The sequence below is a fragment of the Symphodus melops genome (assembly GCF_947650265.1).
Source record: "Symphodus melops genome assembly, chromosome: 13".
Classification (NCBI taxonomy): Eukaryota; Metazoa; Chordata; class Actinopteri; order Labriformes; family Labridae; genus Symphodus; species Symphodus melops.
Window position 1 is genome coordinate 13,977,930 of NC_136703.1, and position 18,631 is coordinate 13,996,560.

Genomic DNA, 18,631 nt, shown 5'->3' on the forward strand with positions numbered 1-18,631 from the left:
TCATTTATTAAATTATTATGGAGCTGGTTCACCTGATAATATTATTGCGCTGTTTGATGTTGGCTGGATGACATTATAGAATATCGGCTTAATTATCAATGACTGTGTCTGAATATTTTCCACAAGTGATGAGTCAGTATAAATAACCAGATTGAAAATTTGCTTTGTGGGAGTATGATGATTTGAAATGGTAGACTCCAAGGAAATACATTCCAGCCAGTTGATACTAAAGTGCAAATATTAACAAGAAAGAAAACATATTATTAGCCAGAAGAAAACAAGGAATACTCTGTGATGCAAGATAACCTTCTTATACTTCAGGTAGATTTGCACATTGGTTCATGCCATTCTGCATTCACAGTATGCTCACTCATATTTTCTATTGCCTGTGGGCTTCTCTTTCTACATGTTTCAGCTGTTCTCGTCAGCTTGTCACATCTATCACAGCAGTCTGACACAACCTCATTGTTAGCCTATGATATCACTTGTGCCTTTTTATAAATGACTTGCAGCCCAGTCATCCTGTAGTCACGTGTGAAGCTCAATCTCCAGTCTTTGCAGTCTCACCAGCTGCATCATTGGAGGAGGTATCTTGCTGCTCAGGCCTGCAGTTTATCCCTGTGAAGTTAAAAAAAAAACATTTCTGCCTAACATAAGTCCTTGATAACTAGCCTACTTTATTTAACTGACTTCGTGTTGTCTTCTGACTGAAATAAAAATTAGGCACGTTCACGTTATATATATATATATATATATATATATATACATATATATATATATATATATATATATATATATATAGATAGATAGATAGATAGATAGATAGATAGATAGATATAGATATGTATAGATTGGCTGTCTAATCTCAAAACATCCTTTACCCGAATGTTCTTTTTTTGCGCATGTTAAAATAGGCCTACAGAAAATACAGTGCAAGTTTGTAAAAAACATCTTCCAAATGAGATTGAATGAAATGAAATGAAAATGTGTCTCAATAATGTTTAAATAGTTGACCTGCTAACGTGTCTATCAATTAACTTTTTAACGTCGCCTATCGGCTACGTGATCTAAAATAAGGAGTGGCTGAACCGCCACACCCAGACCTGAATCCAAACAAACGAGCATGAACGGGCATGAACACGTTCCTTAAAGTGGACCAGAGGTTGACGTTTAAGGAGCGGAAACATCAGCAACAAAACAAAAGTAAGAAACAATTCCATCTTTCTTACGCCTGTTTTTATTTGATTGTCATTTTACACAAGGTGGTGAAGATCAGCGCACAGAACTGTGGAACTGTCATATATAGATGCTAAACACCATAAAGAGGTTGTTTATTTATTTTAGTTTAATTAACGTTCACGTGTACAGAGCCTTAAATGAGATGCATTTAGGTCAAGCGTATTGGCACATCTCTATTCTGAAGGCGCAACGTCTGTCCCCAAACAAGCTGACATCAAGCATGGCGTAGAATGATTTTATTTTATTCAAAAGCGGTGTGTTATTCCCATCCACGTGCCTTCACGTGTGTGTTATGATTATGAAAATAACAGTCAGACTCTCCTTGTTATTCACGTACAGACGATGTACCAACAGAGCTCTGTCCATCATGCTCGTTTCTCTGTAAAACCCAGCATTAGCAGTGATACTTAGCTGAAGAAGTGGGAGATCTTTTGTTTCCCAGTCTCACAAAATCAGGATCATCATCGATTTTGGCATGTCCGGATGTTTAAATAATAAATTAAGTTATGCCTGTGACTCATGAGTTAATGTGTTGCCTGTCCGGCGGTCGAGGATGTGTTTGTCGTTTCCACTTGTATCGACAGACTCAGAGATTAGCCTCTCTGTGTATGAATGTATAAAATACATCTTAATTACAAGACACTAAATTGTGTTGTGTCGGGGGTACTCGCATGAGAACAAGATTGAGCTAGCCTTAAATGCGCTGGCACCATGCTCTTTCAACCACACAGCACTACTACAGATTTTAAAATGTCTTTGAAAGTCTGACCTGACACGACTTTTGAAAACTGCATGCTTTATAACCGACCTGCAGCACCACGGGCAGCGCCAATTTAAGGATAGATCTACATTTTCTGACTTTGAATAGCCTTCATCTCTGTGGATTTTGTTGTTTGTTCATTTGAGCATTTGGCTTTATTGGGTAGCATTGATCATTAGTTTTCGTAATGTTGTGGATTTTTTCCCATTATCAAAGAGTGAAAATAAAGAGTGAGAAGATCTATTCAAAAAAGAACCCCAAGATCGATCTGGTCTCAATGAACATTTATTCCAAGGCAAGATAAGCATTCCAAGGCAAGATAAGCATTCCAAGGCAAGATAAGCGTTCAAAGACCCCTCTCTCACATGGTGAGGAGATGCCCCGAGAAAAGGCAGAAATGAAAGCTTAAACATTTCCATCACACGACACAGAGCACTTCCCCATCATGCCACATAGAGCCACTGGCAGGGCACAATCTATCCCCTAGTGTGAGAAAAGAGACTACATGACTATTTACCATCTCCCAAGGCTGAGAAGGAGATGGAGTCCAGTGAGAAAGAGCCTGGGTGACTCTTCCCACATGTACAGAGTGTGAGAAACAGAATAAAGGGAACAAAATGATGGAAAACAAAACACCAAATAGGCTGTGCATGTAGTGTTCTAAGACATTTCAGATACATTTTATATGACAGATTCTATGATACCTTCGTACAACGCATATAGTACACGTGGAGTAAAATTTCCCATAACAATAACAATAAACTTTAGCATCTGTAGAGACTGCAGGGTGCAATGTCCACCGGATTAACAGCAGTCTCCTGACTGATCTCTTTGATAGAGATCTCTTTGCCTTGGAAATTGTACATATCCGAGTTGTGTGTGTGTGTGTGTGTGTGTGTGTGTATTTAATTGCGTTAGAAAAAGGCCGCAGTTGGCCTTGGGCCCCACCAGAATGAACATACAATCTGAATAACCTTTATAGCCCTAAAAAAAAATCCCAACTCACGTCTTCACAGAATACAAATTGCAAGTGATGTTGGTTTATCTTTATGAAATGAGTATTGCAAAGATGAATCTGGAAGCCTTGTGTGTTTATAATTTTCTTGGCTGTTTTTTTTTTTTTGCGTTTAACTTTCCTGATAGTTATATATACAGATGTACACTAAACTAGAACAGGTCCCGGTACAACATTTGTAACTCAAGTCCCCTAACAGGAGTCAAATGAATGAATGACCATTCAAAAATACAGAAGAAGGAAACAGAGTTAAAGAGAAAATGGTGCCAATGTTTATTCAATTAAATGACAAAAGTTAATGAGTCATCATAAGATAAGCTTAACTGTCAATGTCTTAAGCACATGGCTTGGATAAGTATTTGCTGCTTACTGAGGAGGATTTTAGTGTCACACTACTACACAAGGAAGGGAGTTAAAGACTCCTTGTCACTGCAAGTATAATCACACTATCAGCGCACTTTCGGTGTAATACGCACTTACCGTGCAAATAACCCGAGAAGTTTAAACTCAGGTTTACACTTAAATCAGATCCTCCCAAGCTTGCAGCCCAACAATAACTTGACCCTCCTCGACTTTGTGCTGGGAGTGGTCAGAAGTATAAAATAACAGAACAAAAAAGCAATACGAAAAACAACAGAAAGTGAACTTGTCCACCTACATAGGCAAGCCCAGACATCTGTTGCCTCCCATACTGGCTCATGTTGCCAGGCAGAAAAAGAGAAATATCAACACTGAAGGAAACAATCAAAAGCGACACAGTAAGGGCTCTTTAAAACAAAGAAAGAGGCATAGATGATCACCTTATTGCATTTTCATGAAAAAAAAAAATGTAAGCAACCATATCATCAACATCAATTACAGTTAAAGTGGCCATACTTTAGGGTGACCATATTTTGATTTCCAAAAAAAGAGGACACTACTCGGGACAGCCTTGAGACACAAATTCAGACAGACTTCTCATAGGTTTATGATCATGCTTTATTATGCCTCAATGGTGGAAAATTAACTTCTGTAATGAAATCAAATATGTAACTACCTGTAACAAAACAATAGCTCTCTTTTCAAATAAATAATGTGAAAATATGACATTTGTGTTTGAAATTCCAGCTTTAAATATCTCCCTTTTCAAGGTAATAAGATAAATAATAAATTAAAAACAGTCTCTCAAAGATACTAACTTAACAAACAAAAATGATCTACTTTTAATCTTGTTTTTGGTCCTATTCATCCTGCTTTTCTTCTTCATCCTCCTTGTCTGACCATCCACATTTTGCTGTAGAGCTGATCTTTTTCAGCACTTTCCGGTTGCTCAACAAATGAGCATAAAAGTCTTTGCAAGACATCTCTTTGCTGTTGCTGTGTGGCTGCTGTAGTGTTTTATCGGGGTTTTTGTAGTTCATATGTGAAGCTGCTCTTACGCTTTGGCATTTTGTGTGTAATCAATGCAGCTCCGCTGTCAGCTCTGTTCCCTGTGCACGTGCACGTCGCAGAGCCGCCCACAAAGCAGCCTCGAGAAATACGTCACGCAACAAGTAAAAAAAGTAAAGATTAAAAAGTAGCTACTGTAGTATTTTGCGCCGGTCAATTTAAGTACAAGCTTGATGGTGCCATGAAAAACAGTGAACCCCGGACATTTTCATGATTTTATAAAAACCTCCCGGACAGGACGTAAAAAGTGGACATGTCCGGGCAAAAGAGGACGATTAGTCACCCTACCATATTTTTATTTGGGGGAAAAAGAAACAGTGTGCTTTGCCTACCCGATAAGCTGGGGCCAAACCTTCCCAGCACCCAGAACACCTGACGATTTCCCTAAAAGTGGAGGAGAAGGCAAATGTATTTCATTTTATAACCATTAAAGTAAAACAAAAAACTTGTCCGCCATGAGTCCACGCCATGTGACAAAACACAACCAGCACCGCTATTAACGCCTTAACTTATAAAAAAAAAAAAAAAAGTTTAAAAACGAAGCATGTTTCCTGACCCGTTTTACCAGACTTTAACGAATCAGCCGGCATGGATGAGCGTGTGCACCATCCCTCTCATTCCGGCTGGAAACCAAACACCGCCTCACTGTTCCTACCCGTGTTCAGGTTTCTCCACCGACCACTACAACAACAAGGATATTCAGCGAAAGACCTGCTAAAGACTTGAAGTAAAACAATAACAAAAAAGTCCTAGTAGTCGCCCTATTCACTTACTTGTTTCAGTAAATCACGCTACTTTAGACCACTATTGTGAGCTGTTGTGCAAAGTTTGGAAGTTGCATGTAACTTTATGTGTTCTTGTCTGTTTCCTTTAAATCCGGAAGTTTATTTTGAAATAAACTCTCCGCGCGTAAGAAACGCAACTTGACGGACACACGCAGTCTATGGTCACACCTTGTGACGGACGGACAGTCTGCAGACAGTGAGGGAGAAGCAAGTGATCAGGATGGACGGAGAGAAAAGACTGTGGCGGGAAAAAGCTGTTCGGGGGTCCAGTTGAGAGGTCAACAAGGTGAGTTAGTGACATTTATTAATGTGTCAGTATTTTCCGTGAATGTTGGGATTTGCTAACTTTCTGCTGCGGCTAGCAGAGTTGAATTGGATCTTATGCCTGACCAGCCTATCATATGTATTCCTGCCAAGTTCTGAGTTCACTCTGTGATCAACAACAAATCTGATTTATTTGTATTACTAGCTTACATCAGGCCAGGCCAGCATATCTCCACTGAAACAAACACATGGGGATGATGCCCACCAGCCAATATATACATTTAACAAAGGAGATGATTGAATTGTAAAAGATAATTAAAGACTATTTTATAGGCTCATTTCCCTCTGTCTTAGTGTAAGGTTGTAGACAGAGGGAAATAGGCAGGCAAGATGAAATGATTATTTATTTTTTTTTTTATATCTCACACCCGATGAGTAAAAAGGCAGGAAGTGTCAGTAGTACACACAAGTGATAAAATGCAGAAGCTCAAAGAACAACTTTGAGCACAACTGAGTTAAATAGAAGAACACACTCGTGTTAAAAAAAAAGATTGTCCTTTGGGATGTTAAAGTTATTCTTAACTTGAAACTGGGATGAAAAAGTGAGGTGCAGCTCTATCTTTGATCATTCAACTTTTGTTGTCAATTTCAATTTCACCCTGAACTCGGACACTTGTCATGCTCAAAGAGGAAGTGCTTCTGTGCAGATGTTAAGTTGATTCTCTGTGCTCATCGGCCTCAGCTAAAATGAAAATACTCGTGTTGATATGAAGTTGATTTATCTCGAAACAGAACTTATTGTCGCAATAGCACTGACATGATCAGCTGCTCTTCTCAGTGCCAAATGTCCCATTTATCCCCAATCAGATCTATAATGCCAGGGAGAGATAATTGTTCGCCTGTGTGCTTAAACTTTGCTCACTTCAAAAGTTGTGACAATATCAGGAAGGAAGTCAGTAAAGGGGTTGAGCTAATGAAAAGGTTCATTTGGAGTTGACTCATCAGACACAGAGTGTACTGAGTTTCCAGCCGAATGAAAGGAAAGAAAGAACCAAATATACAGGAACTTAGCTGTTCATAAATATTATTATGTCACAGCATCTTGTCATAATAAGAAAATTCACAGTAAGTTATAGTCTGCATAATAAAGTCATGGATAATAGATAGACAACAATAGTTTAATGGAAACAATCAAACAGAGTCTAATTTTCACTCTTTCAATCGATTGCTGGGAAAGATGTTGATCTAAAAACACTGCTTCTATCAGTTGAGATAACTGCTCGGTCCGTCCCAAGCTTCAGTTTGGGTTTTTCAATTCTAAAGTCTATTATGTCGAAACTATTTTAGACATTTTAGTTATTTCAATAAACTGCAAAACAAAACAAAAAACAGCGTTAGACCGAATAATGTGAAGAGTTCATTTTCAGCTCTACAGACCAAAACCTACAGGCTTTTGGAGTTTATTAGTCAGTGGGACAAAAAACTGGAGATAAAAAGTAGCTCAAGTGATTTAGTGTTTTAACAATGTTTTTGTTTTGTTTTTTTTGCACATTTATAGGTGCAAAATAGTTACAAGGTAGGCGTTCATAAAGTCCTACACCCCACCCCGCTCTTCGGTTCTATCAAAAGGTCTAGATGATAGCAATTTAATTATCCAAAAACCTCTTTTTAAAGGGAGTCCTTCAGAAGTTACACTCACAGCGTACAGACAGCAACATGATAGATAGATACTTTATTGATCCTGAGGGAAATTCAAGGCATTCAGTAGCAGTATACAGACAGGCAGGACACAAGACACTAGTTACAATACACACCTGCTGTCCCCCTCCCCTCTGTATACAATAATCACCCAAACAAGATTTAGCAGCCCCTATGTGACTAAGAGTAAACATAATTACAAGTTAAACCTGTGCAGTTAGCATTAGCATTAGACTTAAGCTTATATAGTATAATGTACATAACCTGTGAAGGAGAGAAAAACATGTGCTGATTAAAAGAGACCTGTAAACAGTTAAAGAGCATGAAAAAGAGTACAGTGTATCTGTCAGGATTTTTTTTATATTGACAATTCACAGACAGAAACAGAAAAGTAAATATTATTACATTTTAAAGGAAAAAAATAAAAAGTATCAACGGTTAAAATGGATTTTAAAAGTAGCGTTTCCTCCCTGCTCTGTCTTCACCCAGCTCCTCAACTCTATGCTCCCTCAAAAGCCACGCCCCTCACTTAAATGCACTCACGCCATTGGTCCAGATACGGACCTCAGCTCACGCTTTGAATGTGGGCTCGTGCATGCATGAAGTAGATAACGAGCAGGGAGGCATGACAGGTTCATAAAACGTGTAGCGAGTGAGGACATTGGTGGAAGTTTTTACAAGTTTACGACTGCTTTCTCAGAGCACATGAATTATCAATTACTGCCAGGACCTAAAGAGACTTTGAACCAAAATCTAAAAAAGCCTATCTGGAGAAAATGACCCACCCTGCCTTTAAGTCAAGGGTACTTCACTGTCTCACTACCTCTTTTTTCTCGTCCAGTAGTCTCTTTTCATGCGGCTGAATGCACAGCTCAAAGAGTATCATTTCTGTCTGTCTCATGGTAGATGAGGAGGATACAGCCTTTAAAGAAGCCTCGTGTTCCATGGGCACCTTGTCATACACATTCCCATTTGCTCTGTATCAATGTTTATCTACAAATCAAAGGGCTGACTTGTTATCAGTATTATCATTTCGACCTGTTAAAGGACGTTTGTGCTTGCTCTTAATGGTTGAGTCTTTGAAGATAAAACAAGAGTACCACCAAGACAGTCTTTAGTGTCTTGAGGTCACTTTAGTTGAGATCTTTTCCCAAGTAAATCAAAGATGTGTGATTGATTGATTTATGCACGCGTGTATTTAACGCCGTTATTCTTCAATGCAGATGCGAGTCACCTGTAGGAGGAGTGTTGGACTGATTCTGGTCAGTGGACTTCTGCTGTGTTCCCTGTTTTATGTCTGGAGCCCTGGGAGCAGCTCCAAAGTTGACATCCGGCTAAAAGTGTGGAGTCCGTTAAATTTAAACCTCTTTGGGAAAATCCAAAACGGCGCTAATGGATATAATGACATCCCCTACGTCATAAAGGAGGATGTGGCACGGTATGTAATGATCCTGCTTGCCTGCTGTTTTGTCTATTTTGGCTACTATGAACAATACTGTCACATGACCTGCTGGTTTGTCAGGACGCATGAATGAACCGAATGCTCAGATGAATGGCTGAATGGTGACCAGTGTGTATCTGTATACAGTATCCGTCAGCATCTTTCACTGCAGTAATTAATCATGAACTGTTTTTATTTCTCGACATAGCCAATTGGCTCAAAATACATGTGTGTGTCTGGCCGATAAGGAGACTCTTCAACTGCCTTTCTCCAACCTGCTGTGGCCTCGTGCGTGGGCACACAACATTAGTCAGGCTTTCTTAGAGTCCCATCCTGACCCTGAGGGGGTAAAGCAGCACAGAGCTCAGGAGTACCGCCGCTTTCAAAGGAGGTAAAGATGACACATTTGACTTCCAGTACACCCTTTGCTTTATCACACGCCTCAAACGTTAGAGTATGACTTTCTGGCTCAACTTCGTGGAAACCCCACCAAACTAGTCTGAGTAAGAGCAGGAAGCATACCAGCTTTACTCGACAGACGCCGTCCTTTAAGCCCCTTGCACTCTTGAAAAATCCATCTAAAGTAACAACAGAGATGAGCCACAGAACTTTTTCTCACATACAAAGTTAATCAAACAACCAGGAAACAATTTATTTATATATTTGAAAATAAGAGATTATGTATAAAAAAATATTTGCAAATAAAATAATTTGATTTCTTTCTTTTTGTATAATCCATATCCCTGCTTGTAGGGTTGATCTCTTTTTAGTGATTGCTTCCTCTTGCTGTATGTTCAAAAAAGCAGAAAGAGAATATTGTAAGCCATCCGCACTTGTCTCATATTTAAACTGGCCTGCACTTATGACAAAACAGCTTTGCAGTAGCTAAGTATGATAATATTGGTTTGAGTTAGGCTTTATTAGAAGAGAGTGCAGCCATCTTTCCACTCTTAACATCCCCATAAAGTGATCCTGCACTCTCTGTACTGACCTCACTCCCACTCTGGCTCCACAGTCTGTTGTTCTCCACCTGCACCTTCTGTTTGCCTGACCGTATATTTGCATTTGTCTTTACATGAAAGCTAAAAAAGTGCATGCAGTTAATGCACTTCAGAGACGCAGCTTTCTACGCCTCCACTTCCCTTTGAAAGACATTTAGACGAGCGGGTTAAGACAGTGAAACTTCTGATCATTGTTCTTCTGATGCCGGCTCAAAGTTGTCAGACTGGATTTCATGTTGGCAACATAAACATAGACATGCAGTGTAAAAAAAAAAAGAGAGAGAAACTGGAAGGACAGGAAGTAGCTTTAGTAGGATGTTTGTATAATCTGTGGGAGTTACCGTAACAGTGACAGAAAAGCATTGTTCACGATTGTTTCAGCAACTTTGACCTCACTTACTGTTTTCGTCGCCCTCTCTTCAGCCTGACTGTGTCTCTTTTTTATATTATTGAAACATTCTTTTTGAATCACATTGTGGTTTACGCTCTGTTACTGTAGAGACATGCTTCTCACACACGTACTGAATCACAGACATGCACAAACAGCAACTGTGGACATGCTTTAGTACAGAGACGTTAGCCTGAGGCTACGCAGAAATTGCACCAGAGCATTTGGGGGTTCTGTGCCTTGCTCAGGGGTAAATTGGCATTACTCGGGAAGCGCCCTGGCACCCCTTCAGCTAGCAGACCAACTTCAATATTTTTGCCCGCGTTGGGACTTGAGCCGGCAACCCTCCGGTTCCCAACCCAAGTCACTGCAGGCTGAGCTACTGCCGCCTGTGTGTGATGTAGTTTTCCATCAAGTCCTGATATAAACGAGAGTCATTTAGTTCAGTCGGTCAGCCGTTACTCACAGCATGGAGCAAACAGCTGCTCTGTCGCCTAAGACAGCATTAAGCACAATCAGGAGTAGAAAAGAACCTTCACTTTCTGTCTTTGTACACGGCATTTTGGCAAACGATGAGTTGTGCAAGTCCTTACAGAATATTCGACTGATGTGCAAATGAATAAAAAAAAGGAAATGTAGCTAACTATGGTGGATAACTTCTGGTCTATGTCATACATTGTGCACTACTAGCCAGTGCCATAAGTCAATTTTAATGTCTGACTCCAAGGATACAACTTTAACCCAATGCAGATCTCTTAAATTTTAGGGCAGGTGTCGCTCGTTTCCCAGCTCTACCGTCTGTAACACAGCTTCTCTCCTGAATCTTCTCCCGTCCTGTAAAACTGCTTAAGTCTGTCTCCGTTCGACTTGTCTGATGTCAGCTCTTGATTTTAGTTTTATTTGTCAAGGTCGAATAAAGGTGCTGTGTCTGTACTGGAAACTCAGGTTTTGTCACACCCTGCACTGTAGTTACCACAGGGTCGCTGGTGGCTCCTCACTCTCACTGTGTGTAGCCATTTACGTAGGTGTTTTTCTTCTCTTTATTTGTAGAGAAAAACATATTTTATATCAAATGTATGTCGATGATTTGGGGAGCAGACGCCCTGGTGTTGAGGTCATGTCCCATGTATTGAGGCTGTAGTCCTGTCTGACCGATGGCTCGTTTCCTGCACGTCATTCCCCATCGTCTCTCTCTCCGACTCCCTACTAATATCCACTGACCTATCACATTAAAGGGAATTAACACTCACATTCAATCTTAAAAACAAATGTAGAGAAGACATCTATACGGGACATTTGATGCCTGCAAAAGCACAGTGCAGAATTCTCAATGAGGTCCTAGAGTGTCAGCTAAAGACTTAGAGAAATCTCTGACACATGCTAATATCGCTGTTGAAGAATCTACAACACGTAAAATCCTCTAAACAAGAATGGAGCTCATTGGAGGAGACCAAGGAGGAAGCCACTGCTGTCCAAAGATAAGATTGCTGCACGTTTGAAATTTGCAAAAAAGAACACCTGGATGTTCTACAGCACTACAGGCAAAACATTGTGTGGTAGAGATGACACCAACGTTAAGTTGTTTGGATGGAACACGCAACACTATGTATGGAGGAAAAATAGGCACAGCACACCAACATCAAAACATCATCCCAACTTAGAAGTATGGTGGAGAGGACGTCATAGGTCGGTGCTGCTTCAGGGCCTGGACAGATTGCTGTTATCGACGGAAAAATGGATTCCCAAGTTTATCAAGACATTTTGCAGGAAAACTGAAGGCCATCATCAGCAGAAGTAAATCAACATTCAAACCAAACTTCCCCAGAAGGTTGCTGAACTGAAAAAGTGGAATGGTCCTAAATTCCTCCTGAAAGTTGTGCAGGTCTGATCTGTAGCTCCAGGAAACGTTTGGTTGAGGTTACCTCGGCTAAAGGAGGGTCACATCCAGGGGTTTACATACTTAATGTTATGTTCAATAAAAACACGAAAACATATAATTGTTTGTGTGGTATTAGTTTAAGCAGACTGCGTTTGTCTATTCATGTGACTTAGCTGAAGATCAGAACACATTTTATGACCAGTTTATGCAGAAATCCCGGGAATTCCAAAGGGTCCACAGACTTTTTCTTTGCAACTGCATCATCTCCTGAAAGAAAAGTAAAGTGACTCTTTAGTTTAGTTCTTGTTTGTCTTTGCGAAGAGATAAAGCGATGCATGTGCTCATCTAAGATGCTTTGTCTCTAAAGGTCCTATGATCCTGCAGATGTGCTTGTTGTAGCCGAGGCCATGAGTCCTCTGCAGTATCCAACCCAGGGTGTGAAGGTGCGACCGCTCAAAACCATCCTCATACCTGGTAAACAGATCAATGTTTAACATAACAAGCTGAATCATACTTTAGAAATAGATATCCTAAACATGACATTCTCACCTGCTTTTGGTGATTTAGTCTGTTTGATTAAAAAAAATCCATCATTACTTTCCCTTCTCTGAAGGTTTGGGCCTTACGGAAGAAACAAGATTAAACCATGTGGTAATGTCTTAATTCTGGGGGGGGGGGTTTCTCAGGATTGTAATTCACTTTTTTTTATCATTCCCTTATCTTTACGTTGTCTTTTCTTTCATGTATTTCTTCCAAACCATGCAAATGGTCCAACAGGTTTCTTTGACAGCAACACTGGGGACTTTTGACGTCGCCGCGACAGTTCACAAGGTCTCTTTGGAGGGAGTGGGAAAGAAACGCATGATTCTGTCAAGTCCTACCCTTTCTGATTTGAATAGACAGCTGCAGTTCGTCACCTACACTAACACTGTGTTCCATCCCAAAACAGCAGACACAAGTGAGTCATGAACTTATCGACTTTACTGTAAAAAGGGTTAAGGAAGTTTTCCTGTACTGGGTCTTTTCTTTTTTTAAATCGGTGAACTTCCCTCACGAGGAAAGAGAAAGTGTCTTCATAAGCCTCCTGTGAAATCCTCTGCTCAACTTTCATTTGATATAAACGTGATGTGTTAGAAATTGAGTAATCTTTTGGAGGAATGTCAATTATGTCAGCCAGCCTCAGACAGGATGGGGCGAAGACAGGCCTCACTTTCCAGAAAGTCACTTCTCTGGAAAATCCCACCTACACAAATCTCATAGCAACAACGGCAAAGCCACAAAACCCCTCATTGTTGAGATCCAGAACTTGATCTTTCAGTGTCACTGGAAAGTAACAGAACCGTTTAAAACAAACACAACATCCCACTCTGGCATATTGTTTGTACTCCTCTTGGCTTTCTAATGTTCCAGGAAATATGAACAGAGAATCAGAGGCTAACGAGATTTAGTAAAAACAACAAGCTTGGATTTAGTCGTGTTGTTTACAGATTTACAATACAGCCCGATTTGCACAAAAAAAGACTAGCCTACTTAGCAAGGATGTGTGATGTAACCACAAACTGGCAGGTATTCAAAACTTGTTCCAAAGAAACAAGCCAAAGCAATGGTGGTAGAAGGAAAAATAGGAGGAAATGGGGGGGAAACAGATGCAGCAGCTGCATGGTGAACAAACAATTCGTCTGCGTGCTGCAGAACCAGAACGGTAACAACAAAGATAATGCAAAGCACTGTGCGTGCGTGTGTGGGTGTGCATGTTATGTCAATTTCTGTCTCTCTTAATAATCGCGAAACGTGATCTACCCAAATTCTTTTCTTGCTCCGCAGTTGTTTTTGCGACTCAAGGTCGAGAGGCTTTTTTCAACATACGTATCGGACACGGAACGGTCCCGATACTGTACAACTTTGGAAACCAAAAAGGTTTGTGAGCATTTTTTAATCTTTATGAAGTTTGTTTTGGTGCAAAGTGTTACATGTATCAGTTCACTTCCTGGGTTAATTTGACTTCAAATACATTTCTTTCTACACAGAATACAATATTAGTGCTCTCGTTACGATCGCCACCAAGACTTTTCTGCGCTACGACAAACTCAAAGAGCTCATCGACAGCATACGACAGTTTTACCCCACCGTCACCATAGTGGTCGCAGACGATAATGAACACCCCCAGCCAGTGACCGGGCCTCACATTGAGCATTACATCATGCCGTTTGGAAAGGTAAAGAATTAGTATCGCACCAAAATCAGGTTTATTGCTAAGTGAGATTACACGTACAAAGATTTTGTCTTTGTGTTTAAGTTTAAAAACGGAGAGCACAAGAGTCGAATAAAAAAAAAAACAGTACTCCTGTTGTTAATGAATTTAAAAAGGAAAAGACAAAAAATAATGTTACAAAATGTGTTCATAGGTGTAATGAAAGAGCTTTAAGGTTGTGCAGAAATGTGTAAGATAATTGTGAGTGCGTATAAAAGAGACGATGTACAGTGTAAACAGAGAACACTCGTGTCCAGTATGGGTACACTTAATGCATACAGTGTGATTTAAGAGGATCTACATTAATGGGGCTTGCTTAAGGTTTGTGCCATGTGGGTTCTGGGGTTAGTGTGCGAGGCATCCTTTATGAAGCAGGCAGCGGCAGAGGGAGAGAAACAGTTTATGTCCCATTTAAAAAATCTGGTAATACTGGACTGCAGCTTCCTTCCACAAGAGTACATGTGCATGAAAATACCATGCGTCGTGATTGTAAAACCACCAGTGCATGAGATCTGATCCCTCTTTCTGTTTCCAGGGTTGGTTTGCAGGAAGAAACCTGGCAGTGTCTCAAGTGACCACCAAGTACGTACTCTGGGCAGATGATGATTTTCTCTTCACTTCAAACACCAAGCTGGAGATGATGGTGGACATCCTGGAGAAGACCACTCTGGATATGGTGAGACACAGACAAACTACCTGTGATTGGGGACGTTGGATAACTTCCACAGAGATCCTCTGCTGTAGATCCATCTGCAGCTTTTGCTTGTTGTTAAAGCACTTAGCCTTGTGTCTTTGACAATTCTGGGGAAAAGGGGTGAAAGTTTGCTCCTCCCTTTACGCCGAACAGTTTCCAGAAAGACCTGAAGCTTAACGAGCTGTTGTCATTGGCTGCTTTTAAGAGGATGTTAAAGGACACATCTGGCTGTAGATGTTCTCCCTGATGTATGTAGGGCGATCTTGACAAGCTGTAAACTGATTTAAATGAATACAAACCGAGTAAAACTGTCACATGCTCACGATATTAAAAGTCAGGGTTCAAGCTCTCGTGATTTTAGTTCTTTAAAAGTGTCTTCTGTCTTTTCCTTGTATTTTAGGAACCTCCGCATCGTCATAACAACCTTAGTGGAATTACGATTTTAAAAAGATCTTCTCTACTCAGTCACTGAATAAGATGAGAACAGCATCAACAATCATTTCACCCATGTCCTTTGAGTTATATCATATCCGCCGTACTGGAGCAAGCACAGTTGGTTATTATCAAACCCTGATTCCATTGGGGGGGAAAAAAAAGTGGAAAAAGCTAAGCTGGGCTTCTCCCTTCTGTAATAAAAAAAGTTCTGTCATGTTATCTTACGGGAAGGAGTGGTTTTCTGTTCTGTGTGTGTCTGTAAATGATTGTCCAGGAAACTGTTCCAGTATCAGAATGTCCTTTTTTTTGTGCCAGTTTGGAAATAATTTACTTTTTCCTTTTCCATGAAGAGTAACATTCTGAATTACACAGTGCTTTGAAAAGAGACACAAAGAGTCAGACTGTTCTTCCTGAGTGTGATTGACTCTGTGTGGGGCCTTTGTTTCTATCTACATGCTCATGCTGCTCTTGGTTCTAATAGTCTCATCACATTTGCACTGTCTTCAGGTTGGAGGGGCAGTCAGAGAGGTGACCGGTTACACTGCCACATACCGTCACACCATTTCAGTGGAAGAAGGGGGAGAGGAGGGAGACTGCTTACACATCAGAAATGGCTACCATCATGTAATTGAGGGTTTTCCTAACTGTGTGGTCGCTGATGCAGTCATCAACTTCTTTATGGGGAGGACGGACAAGTTGCAACAGGTGGGATTCAACCCCCGCCTGGCACGTCAAGGTCATCTGGGTGAGTGTTTCTGTGACATCTGTGTGAGATAGTACATCAATGAAACAAACATAGGATTTCCAACAGGGATTAATCATACTCAAATGTTCTTTTGACCCTTTAGAGTTCTTCATCGACGCTCTGGGCTCACTCCACATCGGCTCGTGTAGTGACATCATAGTAAACCACGCGTCAAAGATTAAACTACCCTGGACTAAAACAGATTTACAAAAGGCTTACGACAAATTCCGCTACACCTACTCCAGCTCCGACGAGTACCTCCATAATGAAATCTTCTACTTCAAAAACAGGTTCAAGTGCATGACCAGTCATTGAACCCTGGCGTCCAGCGTCTGTCTGCTGCCTTAACGGGAGGGAGGTTGAGACTCGTTCTTTTCAGTTAAAAAGGAGACTTCAGGAATTTGTTCTTGGTATTCTTGACTGTTTTTGTTCCTTCAGCGTTTGCTGCTAAATGTTCATGTGGATATGTTTGTTTTTCTGTAAACACAAGTTATTTATTCTTTTGATAAATACAGGAGAACCAAAGTAAACATCTCTATCAGGTAAAGTCTCCACAAGTTCAGTTTTGTTTTTTTATTCGTTCTTCAATACTTTCCGTTTGAGAAAATCCCCTTTCTTGACTTCTGTATGAACAGTGCCTTTAAAAAGGGTTTCAAAAAACAAAATGCCACCGTGCACCTCATCAGACTTGACTTCTTTAAACAGCAACTCAAAGACACAAAAATGTGAAGTGTCCGAAGTTGCAGAATTCCTAAAAGAAGGCACTCGTGATGCAGTAGTCGTTAGTGTCTGGGCTCGTATCTTCAGGGTTGTAATTGCACTTCGACAACTGGAGTGGCGGCGACATTTTAACCTGAATGCATTTCTAATCTTATCAGTGTAAAGGTTGTTCCCTTTGCCAACTTAATGAGTCATTTCATGAGCTTTTATTACCTGCTTCGGTAGTACAGACATTTAACAGGGTTGCACATTCAATCCTGGAAACCAAGATCAAGTTTACCCCTTGCATCCACTAAGGTTAAAAGAAAACTTTAAAGCCTTCCTCAGAACCAAGGTTTTGTTTTGAAGTGAAAAGAGTATGCCACGTCAGTCCAGTTACGTTTTTTGTCCTTTCATGTCTCCCGTGCTTAAAAAGTGTTTCTCAAACATCTGACAGATGGAACTTCATGATTGATGAAGTATTGCTTCAGGTAAAAGATACGAGCAGAGTCCCAATGTGACCTCACCTCCATTCTCTGAGAGGGAAAATCTCCCCAAACAAGTTTTTTTGCCTTTCAGATTACCATTCAAGGAACACAGCTGATTATTATTGTTACACTTTCATCACAAAAGCTTATCTTTGTGATGTTTTTATATTTTGTGCCAAAATGACAAATGAATGAAGATATTGTTTTGTTTTGTTAAGCAGGTCGACATTTTATTTGTTTTCTTTCTTGCTCTCCATTTGGAAACACTGAACATGATCAATGCCGCGGTGCAAAGAGGTAAACTTCACATAGACACCTATCTAATGTTAAAAGCAACATTCAACGCCTTGTTATACAAAATTACACACTAAGAGACTGGCCCCTCCAAGGATATAAGTCTGCGTACGCACATTCAGTAAGTAGTGTTAGCACTAGCCTCCTGGCTAACATTAGCTCCCTCTGTGACCACTTGTGAAGATTACCAAAAAAAGTTCAAATATATTCATATGTTTCAAGTTCCTACGTTTCATTGTTATATATATATATATATATATATATATATATATATATTTGTTTTTAATTGACAAGAAGAATTGCCTTAATATTTCATGTTTGTGTTTGTGAAAATGATGCTATTCAGATATCTAAACCTGCCCGTGTTTCTTTACTTTTACTAAATTTGAGTTCTGCACCTCCGACTCTTTAAGAAGTGTGCTTATGCAGGCCTTTGTTATGGTTTATTGCTCAGGGTATTTAAAGGTTATTTAAAGCTTTTCAAGTGACTCATGGTTCTTTGTGAATTTGGCTAATCATTGTAAAGTGACCAAGTGATTGTGAAGTAGTCTTGCTGTTTGTGTTGCGTTATACATTATACTGTTGTACAATGTTAGCATTTATTGAGCTTTTGATAAGCTTTATGGTTTTTGTACTTTGCTCTCAGCATGTAAATAATAAAACGGTGGAAATAATTCTTTCAACCTTTAATTTTTTGTTCTGCTCCATCAAGAAAAAAACAAAACAAAAAAACGTTTTATTCCCCTTTTAGAAATTAGAAGAAAAACAGGTGAGTAGAAGAGCAATGTATCCATCAGAAGCTTTATGTACCTGACCTTCATCAGGCAGCAAGTTTGTCAAAAATGGACAGGACATTTTAAATAGGAAGTGGGCCAGTGGCTACATGTCTACAACCAATCATCATAATGATATCAGCTCTGGATAAACAAAACAAGTAATCATCAGCTTCTCGGTTGAGAGCAGACTTTAGAGAGAGTTATACATTTTCTCCAAAGCATCATTTTCAGCTTCGAAATCCAAAAACAAAATCAGAAACCCTGCAGCAGATCAGAACTTTTAAAAAAATGGCCATTATCATATTTCATACAAAACCACTCAAGTAGGCTCCAAAAGTGCATGCACTTGGT

General features: G+C 39.9%; 1 protein-coding gene across 1 annotated transcript; it reads left to right on the plus strand.

Annotated features, from left to right (window-relative positions):
• Positions 1–5,098: 5,098 nt before the first annotated feature.
• b4galnt1a (beta-1,4-N-acetyl-galactosaminyl transferase 1a) lies at positions 5,099–18,178 on the plus strand. The gene is made up of 12 exons (XM_079359249.1): positions 5,099–5,169; positions 5,326–5,513; positions 8,413–8,627; positions 8,839–9,021; positions 12,266–12,372; positions 12,512–12,549; positions 12,676–12,856; positions 13,723–13,815; positions 13,926–14,113; positions 14,685–14,825; positions 15,786–16,023; positions 16,127–18,178. The coding sequence occupies exons 3-12, from the start codon at positions 8,413–8,415 to the stop codon at positions 16,336–16,338; spliced, it is 1,596 nt and encodes a 531-aa protein (XP_079215375.1). The 5' UTR covers positions 5,099–5,169; positions 5,326–5,513; the 3' UTR covers positions 16,339–18,178.
• The last annotated feature ends 453 nt before the right edge of the window (positions 18,179–18,631 follow it).